General features: G+C 42.9%; 1 protein-coding gene across 1 annotated transcript; it reads left to right on the top strand.

The window, feature by feature from the left end:
* The first annotated feature begins 514 nt into the window (after positions 1 to 514).
* Positions 515 to 27,452, top strand: LOC121572924 (potassium voltage-gated channel subfamily G member 2). The gene is made up of 4 exons (XM_041884959.2): positions 515 to 1,002; positions 7,907 to 8,208; positions 8,417 to 8,999; positions 26,079 to 27,452. Exons 2-4 carry the CDS (start codon positions 8,015 to 8,017, stop codon positions 26,925 to 26,927), a joined length of 1,626 nt encoding a protein of 541 aa, XP_041740893.2. The 5' UTR covers positions 515 to 1,002; positions 7,907 to 8,014; the 3' UTR covers positions 26,928 to 27,452.
* Positions 27,453 to 27,962: the final 510 nt, after the last annotated feature.

Here is a 27,962-nt window from a genome sequence, read left to right as displayed (position 1 = left end):
GAGTTGGCAACACTGTATGGTAGGCCCTACACCAGGGTTCTTCAATTCCGGTGGGCAGAAACACTTCTGTTTTTTATTTCTACCTGGTAGTTAATTGCACTCACCTGGTGTCCCAGGTCTGAATTAGCCCCTGATTAGAAGGAGAGGATGAAAAACAGAGGTGTTTCGGCCCTCCAGGACCGAAATTGAAGAACCCTGCCCTACACCATTATAGGAAAATGAGAGGAGGCTATAACCATTTAATAATGCAGTAGCATAATTGTAGTAGTCCTAGCTGTGTTTATCCTGTCGATATTTTATAACACAAAGAAAGTTCCAAACTCAAATAATATGTAACCTATATTTTATTTGTGCGCATACATTAATTTGTGCGCATTTAAACATTTGTATTCCTCATTATTATTTTCCTTGTGCAATCACAGTGCGAGCAACGTGAATTGGCTGTTGGAAGCAGGAGTCAGTTCGGGGAAGAAGCAGAGCAGGGCACAACCCGCGCAGCGCGATTTTGCGCGTTAGCAGAGTAGTCTGTCCGACTCCTATACAGTCAGAGCAGAGCCCTCAAATTGGAATTATCACAGTGCTGCAACACCCAATCATTCACGCTGGACTCTTCTCAAATACGCGGCGTCTTTTCCAACTGTTTTCTCGTGAGTCTCTTTTGTTGAATTTGGACGGAATCTTTTGCAATTATTTCAGTTCATTCGACTTAAAACAATCAAAGTAGTTTTCAGTATTTTAATTCTCCCCTTGATTCTGCTAATGCGGGTGCGCAGCAAGTTTACCAAACCTGCAAACTTGCTCCATATGGTTCGGAAGTAAAGCACGTGACGTTACCTTGGATTGAGTGCACCTGGTATAAAGTCAATTACCATGTTAGGACCATTTATACAGAGGACGGAGTCGATTGGAGCATGTATTTCATGTTGACCAATATGCGCTTTCATAACTGATATCGAAATGTGGGGAAGTTCTCTGCCGATGGACACAAGCCGAACACAGCAGGTAGGTGTGGTAATCATGAATTAATATTTTAATGTTTGTACAGACACTTTGAAAAATATTTATTCAGCGTTTATTGCATAGTAGCCTAACATTTTTCTAAACGTTGGAGTGCGCGGCTCACTTAGGCTAGCCGGCTATTGTCACAAATTAGTCTATGCTCTAATGTCTATCGATATATAAACTGGCTAGGCGAATGTTAATTCACGATGCATGTTGTGTGGAAGAAATTGTGATGCATTTCAAACCTTCCCTTACAATGAACTACACTGTAGGCTATGGCAGCGGGTTATTTTTTGCAAGATGTACAAAATCTGACAGAGCCAGGTTTAAAGTTGTCTCCTAGATAAGATTAATCTATAGGTTATTTCAAATATAGGCTTTTGAACCATCTGAGTATTGGGTCTTTGGTCGACTTGGCTCAATAATTGTATAACCCCAAAACAAATGGGGATATAATTGTATCAAACAAAAGGAGGTTTCTATTGTAGGCTACTGAATTCTACCCTCTCAGCTAAACTCTTTCTTGAACCTATCATGGACCGTGATTGAGTTCCATGCAAGTCAATGGGTTATACACCCTTTTAAAAGAGGTCCTACCCTCTCAAATGGCTCTCCTTTTACTGCCTGTATGGATTCTCTATATATAGGTCTATGCATTCCTCCCACATCTCATTAACTTGTTAATGTGTGGACTGGACTGGGGGTCGGTTTAGGGTGGAGATATAGGGATGTGGACTAGGGGTCTGGGAGGCTGATGCTGCTAAACATGACACTATTCTCCTATGTGTCCTGGAACCACACACAGACAGTCCATGTAATATATGAGGACATGCAGGGAGAAATGACTACCTTCAGGACAGATTCTAAAGGCGAGAGAAACATTGCCCTCAAGGGGGAAATGTGTCTTGGACATCGTAGTTGCACTATCTCTAAACTACATGAAGGACATGATACAGACACTATAGACCACCTACGTTGCATACATCACGATCTACAAATAGAAAAGCAACCACTGCCTTGTGTGGTTGTGTAAAGATGCAAATGGAGATAGGTTGTTTCGAGTATTGGTCCACTAGATAGCTCAAATCTGATCCATATGTCACATTTCAGAATACCTCTAGATTAGGCCTACCTTCATCTGCCTTTTTTTTTGTTACTTTCCCCTGGTGCAGTTTTATAATTGCTTTCATTAAAGGGCTGCGTAAATAGGTCACAATGATCATGCAGCCAAGTAAATGAGTGAGACACAAACTAATTTATATAACCCCCAGGGGCAAGAGATGGACTTTAGAAAGTAACTTTTATAACCTGCAAACCTTTATTGTATTTTGAGTGAATTAATTAGAATGGATTTTTGGTTTTATTGTCAAGTCCGAACCATTGTCATTAACCCATCTTTGGGCTTTCAGAATGTTTATGTTAATGAAATGTGGATTTGTGGTTAGTGAAGCAGGACTATGCTTCCATGTTTCAGTAGTTCAGTCAAACGCACCAAGAGGGGAAGAATCAATTCCACAATGTTAGAACAGCTTGCCATGAATGAAAGAGCAGCGCAGCAGCCATGCTCTGTTATCTCTGCAGATATTGTCTTCTTCCCCAAACCATCCGAGCACTGTTAGACATTTGGCCCTATATGTATCAATACATGGTCCATCATACAGATGTAGGATCTTAATTTGACCAATGTTGTTGTAGCAAAATAATCCTGCAGCAACAGGATTTTAACGTTTAGTCCATAATGTTGCTTGATCGGTGGTTAGGCGATTAGCTGGATCAGTGGTGTAAAGTAAAAATACTTGAAAGTAGTACTTAAGTAGTTTTTTTGAGTATCTGTACTTTACTTTGCTATTTGTACACTGCTCAAAAAAATAAAGGGAACACTTAAACAACACAATGTAACTCCAAGTCAATCACACTTCTGTGAAATCAAACTGTCTACTTAGGAAGCAACACTGATTGACAATACATTTCACATGCTGTTATGAAAATGGAATAGACAACAGGTGGAAATTATAGGCAATTAGCAAGACACCCCCAATAAAGAAGTGGTTCTGCAGGTGGTGACCACAGACCACTTCTCAGTTCCTATGCTTCCTGGCTGATGTTTTGGTCACTTTTGAATGCTGGCGGTGCTTTCACTCTAGTGGTAGCATGAGACGGAGTCTACAACCCACACAAGTGGCTCAGGTAGTGCAGCTCATCCAGGATGGCACATCAATGCGAGCTGTGGCAAGAAGGTTTGCTGTGTCTGTCAGCGTAGTGTCCAGAGCATGGAGGCGCTACCAGGAGACAGGCCAGTACATCAGGAGACGTGGAGGAGGCCGTAGGAGGACAACAACCCAGCAGCAGGACCGCTACCTCCGCCTTTGTGCAAGGAGGAGCAGGAGGAGCACTGCCAGAGCCCTGCAAAATGACCTCCAGCAGGCCACAAATGTGCATGTGTCTGTTTCTGACCGTTTGAGCAGACTCCATGAGGGTGGCATGAGGGCCCGACGTCCACAGGTGGGGGTTGTGCTTACAGCCCAACACCGTGCAGGACGTTTAGCATTTGCCAGAGAACACCAAGATTGGCAAATTCGCCACTGGCGCCCTGTGCTCTTCACAGATGAAAGCAGGTTCACACTGAGCACGTGACAGACGTGACAGAGTCTGGAGACGCCGTGGAGAACGTTCTGCTGCCTGCAACATCCTCCAGCATGACCGGTTTGGCGGTGGGTCAGTCATGGTGTGGGGTGGCATTTCTTTGGGGGGCCGCACAGCCCTCCATGTGCTCGCCAGAGGTAGCCTGACTGCCATTAGGTACCGAGATGAGATCCTCAGACCCCTTGTGAGACCATATGCTGGTGCGGTTGGCCCTGGGTTCCTCCTAATGCAAGACAATGCTAGACCTCATGTGGCTGGAGTGTGTCAGCAGTTCCTGTAAGAGGAAGGCATTGATGCTATGGACTGGCCCGCCTGTTCCCCAGACCTGAATCCAATTGAGCACATCTGGGACATCATGTCTCGCTCCAACCACCAACGCCATGTTGCACCACAGACTGTCCAGGAGTTGGCGGATGCTTTAGTCCAGGTCTGGGAGGAGATCCCTCAGGAGACCATCCGCCACCTCATCAGGAGCATGCCCAGGCGTTGTAGGGAGGTCATACAGGCACGTGGAGGCCACGCACACTACTGAGCCTCATTTTGACTTGTTTTAAGGACATTACATCAAAGTTAGATCAGCCTGTAGTGTGGTTTTCCACTTTAATTTTGAGGGTGACTCCAAATCCAGACCTCCATGGGTTGATAAATTTGATTTCCATTGATAATTTTTGTGTGATTTTGTTGTCAGCACATTCAACTATGTAAAGAAAAAAGTATTTAATAAGATAATTTCATTCATTCAGATCTAGGATGTGTTGTTTAAGTGTTCCCTTAATTTTTTTGAGCAGTGTACTTTTACTTCACTACATTCCTAAATAAAATTATGTACTTTTTACTCCATACATTTTCCCTGACACCCAAAAGTACTTGTTACATTTTGAATGCTTAGCAGGACAGGAAAATGGTCTAATTCACACACTTATCAAGAGAACATCCCTGGTCATTCCTACTGCATCTGATCTGGCGGACTCACTAAACACATGCTTCGTTTGTAAATGATGTCTGAGTGTTGGAGCGTGACCCTGGCTATCCATTTTTTTTATTTTTATGGTGCTGTCTGGTTTGCTTAATATAAGGAATTTGAAATGATTTTTACTTTTGATACTTAAGTATATTTTAGCAATTACATTTACCTTTTAATACTTAAGTATATTTAAAACCTAATACTTTTAGATTTGTACTAAAGTAGGATTTTACTGGGAGACTTACTTGAGTCATTTTCTATTAGGGTATCTTTACTTTTACTCAAGTATGACAATTGGGTACTTTTTCCACCACTGAGCTGGACAAAAGTAGGCTAAATGAAAAGTGCAATACTGTTAATATAACCATGTGTTAGTGCGGGTTTTAAGTGAATTTATGTAAATCACAAAGCTCATTTGCATTTCCTTTGGCACAGGAAAATTCTCAGTAATAAAAGTGATCCAAGTTAAGATCCTACACCTGTAAGGGATTGTAAATGATGGCACTGTATGGTCTGTGCACTTTAGGTCTCCTGGGTGTTATGTCAAGGTTCATAACCTCCTCCTCTCAGGGGTGGTGTTCTGTGCATTTATGGACCTGTCATTATCTGAGCCCCCAGAGACAGGGGTGGGGTGGGGGGGACAGTCTGACTCGCATGCTAACCAATTACATCTGATGTGTACACTGCACGGAGGTATTTTATCTGCCTGTATGTTGCAAATCTATTGACATGCAGGGTTGGGGAGTAACTGATTACATGTAATCTGATTACAAAAATAAATTGTAATCTGTTGCGTTACCAGGAAAAATATTCTAATCTATTTACAGTATTACTACTTGGATTACTTTTAAATTCAGAAAGGATGTTTGCGGGGAAAAAATAAATTGACACCTTTCTGTTTGGCAATGACATCCAAATACATTTGTTTGTTCCACTTGAGTGAGTCAGACCACAAATGAGCTTGATGGATGGTTTTTCTTCTAAAGGGAAATGTCCAAATTATTCAACTTCATATTCATCATCTACAGCACCACCCAAACATCAACATATGTGAAAATTGTGCATTTCTATGTTTTGTAGTAAACAATATAAAGATTAGCGTTTTTAATGACATCATCAAACAATTAGTAGGCAATGCCTACTCACAATTGGTCAAAATCACACGATGCTCACCGATGTCATTGGAAACACTTATTCTCCTGTATCTGTTTTTACTACAAAACATACACTGAACAAAAATATAAATGAGGTGAAATAAATGCCACAGATGTTTTGAGGGAGCGTGCGATTGGCAAGAATGTCCACCAGAGCTGTTGCCAGAGATATAAATGTTCATTTCTCTACCATAAGCCGCCTCCGATGTCGTTTTTAGAAAATTTGGCAGTACGTTCAACCACCCTCACAACCGCAGAACACGTGTAACCACGACAGCCCAGGACCTCCACATCCGGCTTCTTCACCTGCGGGATCGTCTAAGACCAGACACCCAGACAGCTGATGAAACTGAGGAGTATTTATGTCTGTAATACAGCTCTTTTGTGGAGAAACTCATTCTGATTGGCTGAGCCTGGCTCCCCAGTGGGTAGGCCTATGCACTCCCAGGCCCACCCTTGGCTGCGCCCCTGCCCAGTAATGTGAAATCCATAGATTAAGGCCTAATGAATTGATTGATTTCCTTATATGAACTGTAACTCAGTAAAATTGTTGCGTTTTTATATTTTTGTTTAGTATAGTGACTTGGATTACATTTAGAAAGTAACCTACCCAACCCTGGACATACGCACCATAGGAAAAACACACTCAATTATCTGCACTTGATCCTGGATCCATCCCCATTTTTGTGCCCCCTTTTGCCCATTGTAAAATAAAACAGAACGTGGTAAACCAAGTGGTAAATACATTAGAACACACAAGGCTTCAGCAGAAGATGTGACATTTTATCTGGAGCTTATTTTCCCGTTGGATGTCACATCAGTACGTGTGAAAGGAGCGTTACTGAGCCAATCCAGCCAGGCACTGGAGCGCACTGACACATTTCACTGTGTTTAATCAGCAGGTGATGGATACTAATGGCTCAAACTTGTTTTTTGGGGGGTTTCCTAAATCTGCAGTTGTCTTTCATGCATACAAATAACAGCATTAATACATATATTCTGTCCTGTCACCTTGTCTGTAGTTCTCGCTCTCCCCTTCTCTCTGTTTCTCTCGCTCTCCACACAACTGTCTGTCCCCAGTCTGCCCTGTCACAACAGTAAATTGTATCCAAGGTAAAATCATTGTCTGTTTTGAAGTCTCGTCCCTAGCCCATTAGGCTGTCATTAGGCTAGCATCTCTGTCATTAGGCTAGCATCTTTCACCACTCTATTTTAGTTGCAGGAGACGGGACTGAAATGTTTTCACCCATCTGCAGCAACATAATGTAAAATACATCACAATAAATCAATACCTCATGAAAACACTCTGGTCTCTGGAGACTTTGGACTGGACTTGTAATATTGGACACGAGAGTGATGATAATTTCTCAAAAAATATTTCGTAAGAATTTGTAATGTTTCCTCTTATCCACCAAAAGTCACAATGTGTCCTGTTTTGAGGTTCAGAACACTCGTGAATGACTTCTCTTAAATTAAACTGATGAAAGTTTTAGAGTGTAATGCAGCATCATGAAGAGGAGTATTGTGTCTGACAGTAGTTCATTGTGATCTAATTTGGCTTAGTATGAATCATTTAACCCTCGTTACGCAGAGCTGCATTCTGTTGGTTTTAAGACTGGAAGGTGCCATTAGAAAGTACCACATCTTAGGGTTTGTTTCTTTGGCTGTGGTTATACTGACGTAAAAATCTATGTTGGAATAAGAAGATTAAAACGACATTATTGCTGCAGAGTTAATTGCCCTTTTTCTGTTGTCGTAAACAAAGTCAATGGCCCATGAAAGATGAAGTTTTACTCCGGTATAACCAACCTGTTTGTTATTTTCTTTGTTGAAATTCCACAGTTAATTGGTCTGTATTTATTGTAATTTAGTGAACCTTGATAAACAATTATTTTAAAGAGAAGCACCTCATTTAGGGCCTCAGCGACGCGTTAAATACCACAACAACTTAACGAATTCCTCTCTCTGCATCTGGGTTTCTGCTGATGTAAGACTTGTTGGGATGTGATGCGAGAGAAGATAAATGGAGTCTGAAGAGTGAGTAGAATCTGGTTCACCCTGAGATTCGGACCAAATTTGTCCCAATAAACCTGTGGAGGTCATCTCTAAAAACCTCTGAACTTTCTTTCCTCTTTGTTTCCAGAGACCAGCCCTGCTCCTGGATGGGTGAGGTCCCTGCCAACCCAGTCGGCCAGTGAACCCCCCCTCCTCCCAACCAGGACCTCCTGGGTCCCCCAGAGGAGCAGCAGGGATGTACCAGGAGGTGGCCTTCCTAGTGGGCAGCACGGAAAAAGAGTTCACGCCCTTTCACTTCCCCCTGGAGAACCAGCAGGAGGTGGTCAGTAAGAAGGGTGTGTTCTTTAAACGGCAACAGCTGCTGCGGAGGCCCAACGAGGTGCAGGAGGAGAATGACCTGTCAGCCGTCATCAATGTGGGCGGGATCAGGTACCGTATCAATAGAATCAAGAGTTGGCATGTTCAACTCGATAATCAATAGTCCATAATTAGAGGTCTTTCGGCGCAAGGTTTAAAAGGGATATAAACTGGGCACAGAAATAGTCTACGTTTTAATGTTCTTTAGATCTTGCTGCTTCAGTGACTATTGTGCAAGGGTGTTGTGCAGCGGTAACATTGTGTTTTCCTCTCCCACCAGGTACCGTATCCCCTGGTCCGTTCTGGAGGAGTTCCCTCTGACGCGGCTGGGCCGGCTGAGGGGCTGCAGCTCATTGGACGAGATCATGGAGGTGTGTGACGACTACGACGACGGGCGCCAGGAGTTCTTCTTCGACCGCAGCCCATCTGCGTTCCGCACCATTGTGACGTTCCTGGCGGCAGGGCGGCTCCGGCTGCTGAGGGAGATGTGTGCCCTGTCCTTCCAGGAGGAGCTGGTCTACTGGGGCCTGGAGGACACCAGGCTGGAGTGGTGCTGCCTCAGGAAGCTACGCATAAGACAGGAGGAGCTCAAGGAGCAGCTGAGGATGGAGGAGGAGGAAGCAGAGCTCACCACCACCCTGACCCCCCAGAGCTGTGAGGATGGGCAGGGGCCCCCCGGGGTGGGGGGGGAGGAGGAGAACCGCATGGCGGGGTGTATGCGCAGGCTCCACGACATGGTGGAGAACCCTCAATCTGGACTACCTGGGAAGATCTTCGCCTTTCTGTCAGTGGTGTTTGTGGCCATCACCGCGGTAACGCTCTGCATCAGTACCATGCCTGACCTCAGGGAGGAAGAGGAGAGGGTGAGTTCACTTCCTGTTTACTCCTTGCTCACAGGGTTTTACTTCCGGGTCACACTCGGGTGGGTTATACATAGGGCCAGGAGTTTGACCTGACCGAGTTACAGACCTGGAAAAAGTCTGGGTACATCCATATCTGCATTCTGCTGTTAGTTGGATGATGTTTGAGGGACATCCTCCACAGTGAGTCTTCCCTCTGATAGTAACTCATCATCACAGAGGTAGTGTGATGGCTCAGGGATGTTGTCAGGGACGACTGCTACACTACAACTTCAATTACATGAATACCAGATTATTCCCTTTGCCAGATTGCTGCTGCACTCTCGTCTTGCTCTTATTCATGCAATAAAGGAATTTTGTTGCCCACATTGTCTTAGTAATTAACATAGAATATACAGTGCCTTCAGAAAGTATTCATACCCCTTGACTATTCCACATTTTATTGTTACAGCCTGAATTCAAAATTGATTAAATATATATTTTTTCTCACTCATCTACACACAATACCCCGTAATGACAAATTGAAAACATGTTTTAAGAAGATTTAGCAAATGTATACATACAGTACCAGTCAAAAGTTTGGACACCTACTCATTCAAGGGTTTTTACTAGTTTCTTCATTTTAGAATAATAGTGAAGACATCAAAACTATGAAATAACACGTATGGAAACATGTAGTAACCAAAAAAGTGTTAAACCAATCAAAATATATCTTAAATTTGAGATTCTCAAATTAGCCACCCTTTGCCTTGATTACAGCTTTGCACACTCTTGGCATTTTGACTGGTACTGTAAGTATTCACACCCCTGAGTCAATACATGTTAGAATCACCTTTGGCAGCGATTACAGCTGTAGGGAAATTAGTTTGGGCAGGGTGGCTCGTTCTCTGTGAAGATGAATCTTCGATCGAGGAGAGGTTAAGATGGTTGAAGCAGAAGTGTTGTTTGAAGCTGAAAGCGCATCAAGCACAGTTAGTGAGAAAGATAAGTGGATAACAGTGAAGTCCAAGAATGGAACAAAAAGGGCAAAAATTGTTGTTGAATACATTATTTGGATAAGGATGTTAATTTGGGAAACCCTTTTGAAGTCCTGAGGATGGTGAAGAAGGCGTTGGGAAAAGTGGATGCAGATGAAGTATTCCAGGAGTGGTATGATGTTGATATTGTGTGTATCTAAAGAACAAAGGGAGCGTGCGTTGTGGCTCGCAAAAATATGGACGCATGAAGTGAACAGCTTTGATTTTCGGAGCAGGGCACCGGTAAAAAGTGTTATCTCTGGGGTCCGTTGGACATTTGATAATATCTTAGACTAAAAGATCCAGGAGTAGTTAATGCACGTCTCTTGACCCGTATGTAGAATGGGTAAAAAGGAACAAAGTTTCTATCTTTTTTTAATACATATATTTATTAGTTCCAAATAGGACAATCAACAGTTACAGAAATACAATTTTCTTGTTTTTCTCTGGGTAAAGATTTAGGATGCAAAGTTTAGGGATTAGTGGTATTGGGGTAGAGGTAATCTGAGATATAGCGCAGTACTGAGCTCAGGATATATATATATATACATACACAGTGAGGGGGGAAAAAAGTATTTGATCCCCTGCTGATTTTGTACGTTTGCCTCAATCAGAAAGATTTCTGGCTCCCAGGTGTCTTTTTATACAGGTAACGAGCTGAGATTAGGAGCACACTCTTAAAGGGAGTGCTCCTAATCTCAGTTTGCTTCTGTGGACAGGTGTCTTTTATACAGGTAACAATCAATCAATCAGATTACAAACTCTCCACCATGGCCAAGACCAAAGAGCTCTCAAAGGATGTCAGGGACAAGATTGTAGACCTACACAAGGCTGGAATGGGCTACAAGACCATCGCCAAGCAGCTTGGTGGGAAGGTGACAACAGTTTGTGATTATTTGCAAATGGAAGAAACACAAAAGTACTGTCAATCTCCCTCGGCCTGGGGTTCCATGCAAGATCTCACCTCGTGGAGTTGCAATGATCATGAGAACGGTGAGCAATCAGCCCAGAATTACACAGGAGGATCTTGTCAATGATCTCAAGGCAGCTGGGACCATAGTCACCAAGAAAACAATTGGTAACACACTACGCCGTGAAGGACTGAAATCCTGCAGCGCCCGGCAAGGTCCCCCCTGCTCAAGAAAGCACATATACAGGCCCGTCTGAAGTTTGCCAATGAACATCTGAATGATTCAGAGGAGAACTGGGTGAAAGTGTTGTGGTCAGATGAGACCAAAATCGAGCTCTTTGGCATCAACTCAACTCGCCGTGTTTGGAGGAGGAGGAATGCTGCCTATGACCCCCAAGAACACCATCCCCACCGTCAAACATGGAGGTGGAAACATTATGCTTTGGGGGTGTTCTTCTGCTAAGGGAACAGGACAACTTCACCGCATCAAAGGGACAATGCACGGGGCCATGTACCGTCAAATCTTGGGTGAGAACCTCCTTCCCTCAGCCAGGGCATTGAAAATGGGTCGTGGATGGGTATTCCAGCATGACAATGACCCAAAACACACGGCCAAGGCAACAAAGGAGAGGCTCAAGAAGAAGCACATTAAGGTCCTGGAGTGGCCTAGCCAGTCTCCAGACCTTAATCCCATAGAAAATCTGTGGAGGGAGCTGAAGGTTCGAGTTGCCAAACGTCAGCCTCGACACCTTAATGACTTGGAGAAGATCTGCAAAGAGGAGTGGGACAAAATCCCTCCTGAGATGTGTGCAAACCTGGTGGCCAACTACAAGAAAGCGTCTGACCTCTGATTGCCAACAAGGGTTTTGCCACCAAGTACTAAGTCATGTTTTGCAGAGGGGTCAAATACTTATTTCCCTCATTAAAATGCAAATCAATTTATAACATTTTTGACATGCATTTTTCTGGATTTTGTTGTTGTTATTCTTTCTCTCACTGTTCAAATAAACCTACCATTAAAATTATAGACTGATCATTTCTTTGTCAGTGGGCAAACTTACAAAATCAGCAGGGGATCAAATACTTTTTTCCCTCACTATATATGTACCTTGCATTATTTAATTTTGGGGATCTTTATTGTCCACCTGCACAGCAGGTAGCGGAATACACACAATTGTTGCGAATAGGTGCCCTTCTTTGCGAGGGATTGGAAAACCTCCCTGGTCTTTGTGGTTCAATCTGTGTTTGAAATTCACTGCTCGACTGAGGGACAGATATGTGTGGAGTACAGAGATGAGGTCGTCATAAAAAAAATCATGTTAAGCACTATTATGGCACAGAGTCCATGCAACTTATGTGACTTGTTAAGCACATTTTTACACCTGAACTTATTTAGACTTGCCACAACAAAGGGGTTGAATACTTATTGACTCGACATTTCAGCTTTTAATTTTTAATTAATTTGTAAAAATGTCTAAAAACATAATTCCACTTTGACAAGTGGGTATTATGTGTAGGCCAGTGACAAGGGGCGTGAATACTTTCTGAAGGCACATTGAGCCAGAGATTGTCCTCGGGGGTCGCAAAGGGGTTAGAACTTGGCCAGTGGCCACCTACTACATAAATTCCACTGACGGCTTGAGAGATAAGTAACTATATTTAGTAATTATATCATCTTCTGCGTGTTTCATGTCTAGTAGTTGTGCCTCTGAGACCTCAGGGTTCCTTCTGGAGTGTCTTTGTCGCAGAACACCGTCAACCTCCTGAATGACATCAATAAAGCTTTTGAATGATTAAAGAGAACCTCCGCAGGCTTCTCCCACTATCAAAGAGACCTCCACGTCGATGTGAAAGAAGGGGGGTGAGGGGGCTGAGGAAGTGCTGTATCTTCAAAGGGGAAATCAATCGGAGAACAACGAGGGTTAGCGAGCTACAGTAGCTACAAGGATGGTTAGAGGGCTAACTACAAAGGGGGGTTAGCTAGCTACAGTAGCTACAATGAGGGTTTTTGTGAGCTAGCTACATGGAGGGTTAGCTAGTTACAGTAGCTACAAGGAGGGTTACCCTTACAAAAAAATATTGCAGTCAGAGTGCAGTATAACTGCAGTATGCTGCAATTACTGCAACCAAAATACCACAGTCGACTGCAGTTACTGGACTTTTACTGCAGTTTCAAAAATGCAATCTTTTTTTGTAAGGGTCCAAACATGGACATGGGAATACACAGAAAACATTCCATAGATACTGCTCCCTATCACCAAGTACAGAGTTTTCTTATTTGTTTGTCAAGTCTCTCTCTCCCTCTCATTGTAACACAGCAGTTGTGTGTGTGTGTGTGTGTGTGTGCGTGTGTGTGTGTGTGTGTGTATGTACACTTCAGTGAAATCCAGATCAACTATCTTCATTAGCCAGAGCTAATAACCTGAGCATTTTGAATGGAGTCCACCCACCATCCTCCTCCATTAGTTTAGCTAATATCCATTAACAGGAGGCTTTTGATGGCATAGATCTTCCCACAATGGCTGCAAATGAATTCAATTAAATCCCCACAACGCTTTCTTTATTGAGATGTAGATTCGGAATCAGTTTATCATGATGTGATGTTTCAGCTATAGGCTAAACTCATGAAGGAACTAGACCTGCAGGATAAACATCTAATACATTTGTAGTCTTACAGTAAGAGCTGGCATCCTCAACCATGTTAAATGTTACATTCTGTTCATGAATTTAGCTTGTTCCTCCGTCCAGAGGACAGGCTTGTCTCACCTGCTCAGAGATGTTCTGACAACCCTTGTCTTCCTGACCCCAGTTAGGCTCTAACTTTCATATCCCTTTGCCTGTGTGCAGGTGTGGATCCATTAAAACAGAAACAAAGTTGTGGTTTTTATAAAAGCGTCGGAGGACAAAGCCAAGGTGCTGATGGAGATTGAAAGCACTTAGCTTGTCTGTTCTAATACAGCTCTGAGAGTGATTCGGGGCCACATAATAGCTGCATGCACGCACACACGCAGAGTTTTATGGGTCTGCTTATTGCCTCTATCTGGATGAATAGAGGATAAAAAAACATGTGTCCTCCGAGTAGTGTATCCTCAGAGTAGTCTTCTCAGAATGTGTGTGTCAATTTCAGTCTTTTCACACCTCAATCTCAAAATGACTTCCTCCCCCTGTAAACGTCTGTGGAAATGTAGGACTTGTTTTATCCGTTTTCATCTCTCTGATAAAAACTGGGGAGATCTCTGGCTGATTTTAATGTAGAGCTGCGCTTTCATGTTACCATCTTTACAGGTGAAAGAGAACGAGGGGAAATTACTTTTAATCTTTAAGTTGTTCTGCCTTGAATTGTTGCTTTTCTGTTCGTGAATGGAATACTAATAACTCATATATTCTTTACTCTGAATCATCCTCATGAGACTTTGGGATACTTTAGTCTTGAATTAACAAAATTATTGCTTGCTACTCTGTCTCCTCTCTTGCATACAGTGCTGTGAAGAAAAATTGTGCCCCCTTTCAGATTCTCTATTTTTGATACTGAATGTTATCAGATCTTCAACCAAAACCTAATATTAGATACAGGGAACCTGAGTGAACCAATGACACCACAATGACATACTTATTTCATTAAAAAAGTTATGCAACAACCAATGTGAAAAAGTAATTGCCCCCTTACACTGAACTGGTTGTGCCACCTCTAGCTGCAATGACTCCAACCAAACGCTTCCTGTAGTTGTTGATCAGTCTCACATGTCGCTGTGGAGGAATTTTGGCCCACTCTTCTATGCAGAACTGCTTTAACTCAGATACATTTGTGGGTTTTCAAGCATGAACTGCTCATTTCAAGCAGACTGAACCAGGTTTTCCTCTAGGATTTTGTCTGTGCTTAGCTCCATTCCATTTCTTTATTTACCTGAACAACTCCCCAGTCCTTAACGATTACAGGCATACCCGTAGCATGATGCAGCCACCACTATGCTTGAAAATATGGATAGTGGTACTTAGTAATGTGTTGTATTGTGTGTGTAGGCCAGTGACAAAATATCAATTTTAAATTCAGTCTAACACAACAAAATGTGGACAAAGTCTAGGGGTGTGAATACTTTCTGAAGACACTGTATACTATCAGGTGTGTCAACCCAGTCTACATGTACTACCAGGTGTGTCAGCCCACAGTCTACATGTACTACCAGGTGTGTCAGCCCACAGTCTACATGTACTACCAGGTGTGTCAGCCCACAGTCTACATGTACTACCAGGTGTGTCAGTCTACATGTACTACCAGGTGTGTCAGCCCACAGTCTGAAATTGAGCGAACAGTGTACAATTTTAGCAATCAGGAAGTGACCAAGCGATTTCCACTAGATGCCACATTCAGAACAGCTTTCCCATTTTGACAACAGATGCCGCTCCGGCGGGAGAAATCAATAGGTGAATATCACAGCCAGACTATTACCGCCAGATATATTATGAACATTTTCAGAAATTACAATGCAAAAATTCTAAAATATCCAATGTGTAGCACATTAACATCAAAGCATTAAACCACAGCAGCCTTCAGACTCACAAGGAGCAGGGCTCATCTGTTCACTGAGTGTGAGCTAGCTGGCCAATGCCCTCTCACATTAATGAGACGGTCATTTTATAATAAATAGGTATTTTTATTTAAACTTGCATGATATACCAGCAGAAACCTTCACACACTGAACACCATCCTCCATGATCAATTTGCAAATTAGCAAGGCTTGCAAGAAGTCAGCTGACAATTAAAGGGACATCCCACTGGGCACAAACTGGTTGAAGTCCACATTGTTTCAATAAAATGTGTCAATGTCTTGTGATGTGGAAAATACATTGGATTTGGAAGAAGTCAACTGTTGTTTTGAGGGTGAAATTTCAACCAAAGGATTATGTCATGGTAACCAAATGTCGAATGTGTACCTTTTTTTAAAACCAACATCAGATCTTCAATATTATATCCATTATCAGAAAAAATAACAATAGGCTGGGCAGCACCACCTACTGGAGAATGTATCTATCTACGTCTACCTTTGGTCTCCCATCCAGGGTTTTAACCATGCCCAGCCCTGCTTAGCTATGATTTTGTCACTGACTGTGCTATCGTGAGAATAATTGTTGAGAGATCTCCACTTAAAATGAAATAGATTCACTGTTACTATCGAAGACATTCCAAAGGGTAGGTTTAACAGAGCAAATTAAATGTGACCATACTTTATAACTAATATATCATCAATGATGCTATTTAGGCCTATATAACATTTGCAAAGTCATCAACAGCTATTGTTTCAATTCAACACAGAATTCAACTAAAAATAGACAACACAATAGGCCTAGGGTTTCAAGCTCTGGTTGATTTCAAATGTTATGATATTTAGTAATATTGAATTGTTTGGTTGTCAAAGCAACCAAATATCAACATTTGAAGGAGTTTGTCTACAAATTAGTAATTGATATGTTGGATTCACATCTCCATCTCAACCAAAAATAGTTTAAGAATAGGACTAAATCAAATTAAACGTTATTTAAAGTTTGATTTGATTTAGGCCTATTCTTTAACTTTATATTTTTAGTTAAAATGGAGACCTGAATCACTTTTGAAATACAATAAATAGCCTAACTTGTCGTCAAGTTAACAAAAGATATGTTGGATTCATGTCTGCAACTCAACCAAAAATAAAGTTAAAGAATGGGATTAAGCCAGTGGCTCAGATGGAACTATCCAAGCAGTAAATACATCTCCTTTTAAATGTTGATATTTGGTTGCTTTGTCAACCTAACACAATTCAATATTACTTTTGTAATACCGTAAATAGCCTAAAGTTAAGGTCATCTTACATACGAATGTAAAATTCAACCTTAAAATGAGTAACGCATCCATGGCCACATTGAGGTTACTGTAACTTTAAATTCCTTCTTATGTAATCATATAAAATGTGCATGTTCAAGATAGCATGCATAGGTCATTTTAGGTCTGTGGAGAGCTTCACAATTGCTGTTTATAATCTGTGCAAAATCTCGAATGGCATTGATCACTTGCACCATGTTCTGTTAATGCAATCTCAAATGCAATCCAGGTCATTTGGTTCTGCTATTAAATTAAGCAGAGTGTTAACACATTCATCTGTTGTATAAATAAACAAAATATCTGACATTGTATTCCCATTTTGAACTGTGCTGTGCTTTTAAATGGTTGAAAGCAAAGTGATAACACATTGGAAATTCAACAAACTTGGCAGACTTTGAGTGGGTGAATATAAGCTGTAATCATTGATCAACGTCTCCACCAAATACACTGCTCAAAAACATAAAGGGAACACTTAAACAACACAATGTAACTCCAAGTCAATCACACTAATGTGAAATCAAACTGTCCACTTAGGAAGCAACACTGACAATAAATTTCACATGCTGTTGTGCAAATGGAATAGACAACAGGTGGAAATTATAGGCAATTAGCAAGACACCCCCAATAAAGGACTGGTTTTGCAGGTGGTGACCACAGACCACTTCTCAGTTCCTATGCTTCCTGGCTGATGTTTTGGTCACTTTTGCTTTCACTCTAGTGGTAGCATGAGACGGAGTCTATAACCCACACAAGTGGCTCAGGTAGTGCAGCTCATTCAGGATGGCACATCAATGCGAGCTGTGGCAAGAAGGTTTGCTGTGTCTGTCAGCGTAGTGTCCAGAGCATGGAGGCGCTACCAGGAGACAGGCCAGTACATCAGGAGACGTGGAGGAGGCCGTAGGAGGACAACAACCCAGCAGCAGGACCGCTACCTCCGCCTTTGTGCAAGGAGGAGCACTGCCAGAGCCCTGCAAAATGACCTCCAGCAGGCCACAAATGTGTCTGCTCAAACGGTCAGAAACAGACTCTATGAGGGCCCGACGTCCACAGGTGGGGGTTGTGCTTACAGCCCAACACCGTACAGGATGTTTGGCATTTGCCAGAGAACACCAAGATTGGCAAATTCGCCACTTGCGCCCTGTGCTCTTCACAGATGAAAGCAGGTTCACACTGAGCACGTGACAGACGTGACAGAGTCTGGAGACGCCCGTGGAGAACGTTCTGCTGCCTGCAACATCCTCCAGCATGACCGGTTTGGCGGTGGGTCAGTCATGGTGTGGGGTGGCATTTCTTTGGGGGCCGCACAGCCCTCCATGTGCTCGCCAGAGGTCGCCTGACTGCCATCAGGTACCGAGATGAGATCCTCAGACCCCTTGTGAGACCATATGCTGGTGCGGTTGGCCCTGGGTTCCTCCTAATGCAAGACAATGCTAGACCTCATGTGGCTGGAGGTGTCAGCAGTTCCTGCAAGAGGAAGGCATTGATGCTATGGACTGGCCCGCCCGTTCCCAGACCTGAATCCAATTGAGCACATCTGGGACATCATGTCTCGCTCCATCCACCAACGCCACGTTGCACCACAGACTGTCCAGGAGTTGGCGGATGCTTTAGTCCAGGTCTGGGAGGAGATCCCTCAGGAGACCATCCGCCACCTCATCAGGAGCATGCCCAGGCGTTGTAGGGAGGTCATACAGGCACGTGGAGGCCACAAATACTTATTTCCCTCATTTAAAATGCAAATCAATTTATAACATTTTTGACATGTGTTTTTCTGGATTTTTTTGTTATTCTGTCTCTCACTGTTCAAATAAACCTACCATTAAAATTATAGACTGATCATTTCTTTGTCAGTGGGCAAATGTACAAAATCAGCAGGGGATCAAATACTTTTTTCCCTCACTGTATATTGTGGATAAAGAGTTACCTGTCTAACAGAACACAGAGGATGTTCTTTAATGGAAGCCTCTCCAACATAATCCAGGTAGAATCAGGAATTCCCCAGGGCAGCTGTCTAGGCCCCTTACTTTTTTCAATCTTTACTAACGACATGCCACTGGCTTTGAGTAAAGCCAGTGTGTCTATGTATGTGGATGACTATACACGTCAGCTACTACAGTGACTGAAATGACTGCAACACTTAACAAAGAGCTGCAGTTAGTTTCAGAGTGGGTGGCAACGAATAAGTTCATCCTAAATATTTATAAAACTAAAAGCATTGTATTTGAGACAAATCATTCACTAAACCCCAACTAAATCTTGTAATAAATAATGTGGAAATCGAGCAAATTGAGGTGACTAAACTGCTTGGAGTAACCCTGGATTGGAAACTATCATGGTCAAAACATATTGATACAACAGTAGCTAAGATGGGGAGAAGTCTGTCCATAATAAAGCGCTACTCTACCTTCTTAACAGCACTATCAACAAGGCAGGTCCTACAGGCCCTAGTTTTGTCGCAACTGCACTACTGTTCAGTCATGTGGTCAGGTGCCACAAAAAGGGATTTAGGAAAATTGCAATTGGCTCAAAACAGGGCAGCACGGCTGGCCTTGGATGTACACAGAGCGCTAACATTAGTAATATGTATGTCAATCTCTCCTGGCTCAAAGTGGAGGAGAGATTTAACTTCATCACTATTTGTATTTATGAGAGGTATTGACATGTTGAATGCACCAAGCTGTCTGTTTGAACCACTGGTGCACAGCTCGGAGTCCCATGCATACCCCACAAGACATGCCACAAGAGGTCTCTTCACAGTCCCCAAGTCCAGAACAGACGATGGGAGGCGCACAGTACTATATAGAGCCATGACTACATGGAACTCTGTTCCACATAAAGGAACTGATGCAAACAGTAAAATTTAGATTTAAAAAACAGATAAATACACCTTATGGAACAGCGGGGACTGTGAGGCAACACATACAGTGGGGAGAACAAGTATTTGATACACTGCCGATTTTGCAGGTTTTCCTACTTACAAAGCATGTAGAGGTCTGTAATTTTTATCATAGGTACACTTCAACTGTGAGAGACGGAATCTAAAACAAAAATCCAGAAAATCACATTGTATGATTTTTAAGTAACTAATTTGCATTTTATTGCATGACATAAGTATTTGATCACCTACCAACCAGTAAGAATTCCGGCTCTCACAGACCTGTTAGTTATTCTTTAAGAAGCCCTCCTGTTCTCCACTCATTACCTGTATTAACTGCACTTGTTTGAACTCGTTACCTGTATAAAAGACACGTCCACACACTCAATCAAACAGACTCCAACCTATCCACAATGGCCAAGACCAGAGAGCTGTGTAAGAACATCAGGGATAAAATTGTAGACCTGCACAAGGCTGGGATGGGCTACAGGACAATAGGCAAGCAGCTTGGTGAGAAGGCAACAACTGTTGGCACAATTATTAGAAAATGGAAGAAGTTAAAGATGACGGTCAATCACCCTCGGTCTGGGGCTCCATGCAAGATCTCACCTCGTGGGGCATCAATGATCATGAGGAAGGTGAGGGATCAGCCCAGAACTACACGGCAGGACCTGGTCAATGACCTGAAGAGAGCTGGGACCATAGTCTCAAATAAAACCATTAGTAACACACTACGCCGTCATGGATTAAAATCCTGCAGCGCACGCAAGGTCCCCTTGCTCAAGCCAGCGCATGTCCAGGCCCATCTGAAGTTTGCCAATGACCATCTGGATGATCCAGAGGAGGAATGGGAGAAGGTCATGTGGTCTGATGAGACAGAAATATAGCTTTTTGGTCTAAACTCCACTAGCCGTGTTTGGAGGAAGAAGGATGAGTACAACCCCAAGAACACCATCCCAACTGTGAAGCATGGAGGTGGAAACACAATTCTTTGGGGATGCTTTTCTGCAAAGGGGACAGGATGACTGCACCGTATTGAGGGGAGGATGGATGGGGCCATGATCGCGAGATCTGGGCCAACAACCTCCTTCCCTCAGTAAGAGCATGAAGATGGGGTCGTGGCTGGGTCCTCCAGCATGACAACGACCCGAAACACACAGCCAGGGCATCTAAGGAGTGGCTCCGTAAGAAGCATCTCAAGATCCTGGAGTGGCCTAGCCAGTCTCCAGACCTGAACCCAATAGAAAATCTTTGGAGGGAGTTGAAAGTCCGTATTGTCCAGAGACAGCCCCGAAACCTGAAGGGTCTGTATGGAGGAGTGGGCCCAAATCCCTGCTGCAGTGTGTGCAAACCTGGTCAAGACCTACAGGAAACGTATGATCTCTGTAATTGCAAACAAAGGTTTCTGTACCAAATATTAAGTGCTGCTTTTCTGATGTATCAAATACTTATGTCATGCAATAAAATGCAAATTAATTACTTAAAAATCATACAATGTGATTTTTCTGGATTTTTGTTTTAGATTCCGTCTCACACAGTTGAAGTGTACCTATGATAAAAAATTACAGACCTCTACATGCTTTGTAAGTAGGAAACACTGCCGATTTTGCAGGTTATCAAATACTTGTTCTCCCCACTGTACATAGGCACAGACACATGCATACACACACACGATAACATACACACTATACACACACGTACACATGGATTTTGTATTGTCGATATGTGGTGGAGTAGGGGCCTGAGAGCACACAGTGTGTTGTGAAATCTGTAAATGTAATGTTTTTAAAATTGTATACGCTGCCTTGGCAGCAGCTAATGGGGATCCATAATAAATACAAATCCACTCAGTCTAACATTAAAACAAAGGTTAAGCTGATTGGAAAATATCAATTAACTGGAATTATATGTGACCATTAATTGACATTTTAGGATCCTAGATACAGTATACAGTGGGGAAAAAAAGTATTTAGTCAGCCACCAATTGTGCAAGTTCTCCCACTTAAAAAGATGAGAGAGACCTGTAATTTTCATCATAAGGTTCACGTCAACTATGACAGACAAAATGAGAAAAAAATCCAGAAAATCACATTGTAGGATTTTTTATGAATTTATTTGCAAATTGAGTGGAAAATAAGTATTTGGTCAATAACAAAAGTTTCTCAATACTTTGTTATATACCCTTTGTTGGCAATGACACAGGTCAAACGTTTTCTGTAAATCTTCACAAGGTTTTCACACACTGTTGCTGGTATTTTGGCCCATTCTCCATGCAGATCTCCTCTAGAGCAGTGATGTTTTGGCGCTGTCGCTGGGCAACATGGACTTTCAACTCCCTCCAAAGATTTTCTATGGGGTTGAGATCTGGAGACTGGCTAGGCCACTCCAGGACCTTGAAATGCTTCTTCTGAAGCCACTCCTTCGTTGCCCGGGCGGTGTGTTTGGGATCATGTCATGCTGAAAGACCCAGCCACGTTTCATCTTCAATGCCCTTGCTGATGGAAGGAGGTTTTCACTCAAAATCTCACGATACATGGCCCCATTCATTCTTTCCTTTACACGGATCAGTCGTCCTGGTCCCTTTGCAGAAAAACAGCCCCAAAGCATGATGTTTTCACCCCCATGCTTCACAGTAGGTATGGTGTTCTTTGGATGCAACTCAAGCATTCTTTGTCCTCCAAACACGACGAGTTGAGTTTTTACCAAAAAGTTATATTTGGTTTCATCTGACCATATGACATTCTCCCAGTCCTCTTCTGGATCATCCAAATGCACTCTAGCAAACTTCAGACGGGCCTGGACATGTACTGGCTTAAGCAGGGGACACGTCTTGCACTGCAGGATTTGAGTCCCTGGCGGCGTAGTGTGTTACTGATGGTAGGCTTTGCTACTTTGGTCCCAGCCCTCTGCAGGTCATTCACTAGGTCCCCCCGTGTGGTTCTGGGATTTTTGCTCACCGTTCTTGTGATCATTTTGACCCCCACAGGGTGAGATCTTGCGTGGAGCCCCAGATCGGGGAGATTATCAGTGGTCTTGTATGTCTTCCATTTCCTAATAATTGCTCCCACAGTTGATTTCTTCAAACCAAGCTGCTTACCTATTGCAGATTCAGTCTTCCCAGCCTGGTGCAGGTCTACAATTTTGTTTCTGGTGTCCTTTGACAGCTCTTTGGTCTTGGCCATAGTGGAGTTTGGAGTGTGACTGTTTGAGGTTGTGGACAGGTGTCTTTTATACTGATAACAAGTTCAAACAGGTGCCATTAATACAGGTAATGAGTGGAGGACAGAGGAGCCTCTTAAAGAAGAAGTTACAGGTCTGTGAGAGCCAGAAATCTTGCTTGTTTGTAGGTGACCAAATACTTATTTTCCACCATAAATTATAAATAAATTAATAAAAAATCCTACAATGTGATTTTCTGGAATTTTTTTTCTCAATTTGTCTGTCATAGTTGACGTGTACCTATGATGAAAATTACAGGCCTCTCTCATCTTTTTAAGTGGGAGAACTTGCACAATTGGTGGCTGACTAAATACTTTTTTTCCCCACTGTATAAACACAAAATATATTCATACAAATTACAGTGATTACTACTCCTTCACACAGTGATTACTACTCCTGAGTGGCGCAGTGGTCTAAGGCACTGCATCGCAGTGCTAACTGTGCCACTAGAGATCCTGGTTCGAATCCAGGCTCTGTCGCAGCCGGCCGCGACCGGGAGACTCATGGGCGGCGCACAATTGGCCTAGCGTTGTCCAGGGTAGGGGAGGGAATGGCCGGCAGGGATGTAGCTCAGTTGATAGAGCATGGCGTTTGCAACGCCAGGGTTGTGGGTTCGATTCCCACGGGGGGCCAGTATAAAAAAAATATGTATTCACTAACTGTAAGTCGCTCTGGATAAGAGCGTCTGCTAAATGACTAAAATGTAAATGTAATGTACCATAGCTCTGACAACACGTGGAAACAACTAACAGATCATTATCTACCACATTCTACACTGCTGACAAGTCTTGGTGTGTTGTTATTGTCTAACAGTGTTCTGGTTTTGGAACAAATATTTAACACAGAAGTTGGAGAATCTAGACCAAAGAAATGTGTGTCCTCAGATGGAGAAGTCTTGAAATCCAATATGGCCGCCATGTACATAGCTGCGATATTCACACTCCTCACCTCGCTTTAAACCTGCAACATTTTCTCTCCACCAACAAGAGGGGTGTAAACAGATTGTGTCATGAACAGTGCTTGTGTGCATAGAAATAGACATGGCGCACGCACAGGGGGGCCTGAGTGGAAAAAGTTTGGTTAACACGCTACATGTCTGCTACACGCCTGTCTGGAGCTCTGATACGGTCAGAGTAGCGTGTTTGCTGAATCAGAGAATTGTGTGTTTTTAATTTGATCCACTGTAGCGATGTCGGTGTATCACAGTGCACTGTAGGGCATAGGGAAGGGGGGGCAGGGGCATGCGGTACATGTAGCCTACTCGACTAGAAAGATTCCCATCAAAGGACAACGTAACTACAACAACAAATGGCCAAATTGTAAATATGTTTTACGCGCGCACACACTTCCCACTGGGCAAAACTGGTTGAATCGACATTGTTTCCACGTCATTTTAACAAAATAAATCAATGTGATGACATTGAATCAACGTGGAAAACTGATTTTGATTTGCAAAAGTCATCAACTCAAGGGGATTTCCTCATTTTTGTTTTACCCAACTTTTAATCTAAATCCAATGACATGGTGACATATTTTGTTAACTTCACGTTGAATTCACGTCAGTTGATAACTTAACCAAATGTAAATCAAAACTAGATGTTGAAATGACATCTGTACCCAGTGGGTTTACTGTTGTCCTCTGTGAATAACCAAGCATAGTGAAGTGGTTGCATGTTGTCTGGATTAGTAAACATGGAAGAAAGAAATGTTCCTCTGGTTGATATATTTGTGAATGTTTATTTCTGTTCTGCCGCCTTACCCTTTCAGATACACAGCTTTGCTTTGATTAAATTATATTTACTAGAATAATGATAATCTAAACGTCCCCCAGCTCTGTTCTTACTCTCCATCCTCACTATGCGACTGTATGTCTCCAAGGATACACTGGATTGGTTATTAAGATGCATATTGTTGGTTGTTGTTTTTAAGCACCTTTTGCATCTTATTCACGAGTGATGATTCTCTAACAGGTTAGAGCTCAACAGCTGCTCAAAAACACATGTTCCCTAATAACATTTAAGGAGTAATTGAGTAGAATGTATGATGGAACTGAAGGAAACTAGAGGAAAGTTACAGAAAGTTGCCAAAAGTAATTAAGACATTATTTTATGCTTGTTCTTAAACATGTTGATGAAGCGTAGCTAGGTACCCCAGAGCGACAGTGCAATGAAAGGAGAGACCAACAGCTTGGCTTCTTTCTTTTATACAAATAAATCATTATAGATGGCTTTACTAATCCACCCCCTCCTCCACCCCCTCCTCCTCCTTGCTACCAGTTCTCCTTCTGGGCCTGTTTTCATAATCACATGTAATTACAGTTATATAATATTTATGGACCCATTTAGAGCAGACGGAAAATGTATTATGCTACAGGAATTAAGGATATTTCAGCATGTCAGAAGTAAATTTAAAGTATTTATAATATATTTATAATTTAGTCACAGTTGGCTTTAGCTTAGTCCCTGCTGATCCCTGGAAGGAAATTATTTTCACTTAATGAAGTTGCATTAATATCACTAATAATGGTCACATTGGAGAGAGAAGGGGAAGGGAAGGAATCTATGGTTTCCCCTCAGCTTCACGTTGCTGTTGACTTTGTGGCTGGATGAGTTCCATGGATCTGTCACTTGTATGTCTTTATTTATTGTGGATGGACACCAGTAATTTATATCTTGGGTACAAAGATTCTGAATGTATGACCAGATATTGCTACCAGGATGGTTTGTCTAAAGGAGTTGTACATTGTACTGTATAGCCCATTGGTCTTGTCAATTAAAGGAAGGGAATAGTGTTTCCTCAATCAGTGTTCAACCTCAATGAATCTCTGACATCATCAAAGCCTCTCCTCTCAGCTTTATTAATTATTTTAAAGTATAATTTTATAATAAACAGGAAGAAAAATACACATCTCCCTCTGGCTGTTTGATCAAAGAAACTGGTCTCTTTTCCTGTTGTAGAGGAGTCTGGCGCCACTGGTGGCTCTTGAACTGGTCCTTCGAGCCGGATAGGAACAACTGACTTGTGTGATTAGGAAATAGTTGTCCAGAGTGTTTTATAATAGTGAATGTATTGTCCTTTCCTAACAATGTCTTGCATTATAATTGTTGCTCACCTTAACTTTTTCAATAACACTTTTTAAACCCTTAACACTATGTTCGCTCTCTTCCACTGAGTGTTTCTTAACACTGTTTCCTCTGTCTTCCAGGGTGAGTGTTCTCAGAGGTGCTACAATATCTTTGTCCTGGAGACGGTGTGTGTGGCCTGGTTCTCTCTGGAGTTCCTGCTGCGCTTCATCCAGACGCCGAGCAAGTGCGTGTTCCTGAAGACGCCCCTCAACGTCATTGACGTGGTGGCTATCCTGCCCTACTACATCACCCTGATCGTAGACTCTCTGTCTGAGGGAGGGGAGAAGCCCAGCGGTGGGAACAACTACCTGGAGAAGGTGGGCCTGGTGCTGCGGGTACTCCGGGCCCTGAGGATCTTCTACGTGATGCGTCTGGCGCGCCACTCCCTAGGGCTGCAGACCTTAGGCCTGACAGTCCGACGCTGCACCCGCGAGTTCGGCCTGCTCCTCCTCTTCCTGTGTGTTGCCATGGCACTATTCTCCCCGCTAGTGTTCCTGGCGGAGAGCGAGATGGGCGCCAAGTACGACTTCACCAGCATCCCCGGCACCTACTGGTGGGCGGTGATCTCCATGACAACGGTGGGGTATGGGGACATGGTGCCGCGGAGCATCCCAGGTCAGGTGGTGGCGCTCAGTAGCATCCTCAGTGGGATCCTCCTGATGGCATTCCCCGTCACCTCCATCTTCCACACATTCTCTCGGTCCTACCAGGAGCTGAAGGAGGATCAGAACAGAATGCTGAGACAGAAACCAGACTTCCAGGACTCCACCAAGTCTCAGAACAGCGAGGACTCGGCAGAGACCGACAGTTATAATGGCATCACTGAGGCCGCCGCCTCCGCATTACGCAGGAAGTCCATCGCTATGGCGTCACAGAGGAGGGCCATGCAGACTCAAAACTGCGTGAGTGTGTGCAATGTGAGAGCCTGAGGTTGTGCAGTGCACTGTGAGAAACTCGTACTAAAGCTGGAGGACTCTAAACAGGGATGGGACGTTTTTCTCGAGCTTAAGAAGAAAAGGAGCTCCAACATTTGTGATCCTCATAGCTCTGTCCATCAGACTTCAATAGAGTTTCTAAGATTTTATAAGACGGCTGCAAAAGTATTTTTGCTGACATTATTGGTGAAGAGCTGACCACAATATAAAAAGAGAAGTTCTCTGTGGTCAAAGGACTGCCACAAAGGACATTTCACCCAGGAGTATAGAAGCCCTACAACACAGGAGTATAGCCCTACAACACAGCATGGGGAGAAAGCTTCTCTCTCACAAATATTCAGTATGATAAAACTATTATTTTAGGGGGAAAAAACACCTTTGATTAAAATATTATAATATTGGTATATATTTAGTATAAGAACAATTGACTATAAATACATTTATAGATTTCTGAATGCTTAGTTTGCTTCTATCTAGACTCAGGATCCGCATATTTTAATAAATGTAAGGAAACTATGATCTCGGCTGATGTAATGTATGCTTCTACCCATACATTTATTGAATTAATTTCAGCCCATGATTCTGTCAGGTTTTCCTCCAGTTGCACATCTCTGAATAATAAATGGTTCTGCTTTCAGGCAGGGTAGGCCTTGGCTCCAGACATATACACTGCTCAAAAAAATAAAGGGAACACTTAAACAACACAATGTAACTCCAAGTCAATCACACTTCTGTGAAATCAAACTGTCCACTTAGGAAGCAACACTGATTGACAATAAATTTCACATGCTGTTGTGCAAATGGAATAGACAACAGGTGGAAATTATAGGCAATTAGCAAGACACCCCCAATAAAGGACTGGTTTTGCAGGTGGAGACCACAGACCACTTCTCAGTTCCTATGCTTCCTGGCTGATGTTTTGGTCACTTTTGAATGCTGGCGGTGCTTTCACTCTAGTGGTAGCATGAGACGGAGTCTCACAACCCACACAAGTAGCTTCAGGTGGTGCAGCTCATCCAGGATGGCACA

The sequence above is a fragment of the Coregonus clupeaformis genome, chromosome 8 (genome assembly GCF_020615455.1).
Source record: "Coregonus clupeaformis isolate EN_2021a chromosome 8, ASM2061545v1, whole genome shotgun sequence".
NCBI classification, from domain to species: Eukaryota; Metazoa; Chordata; class Actinopteri; order Salmoniformes; family Salmonidae; genus Coregonus; species Coregonus clupeaformis.
This window is presented reverse-complemented; position numbering and strand designations above follow the sequence as displayed.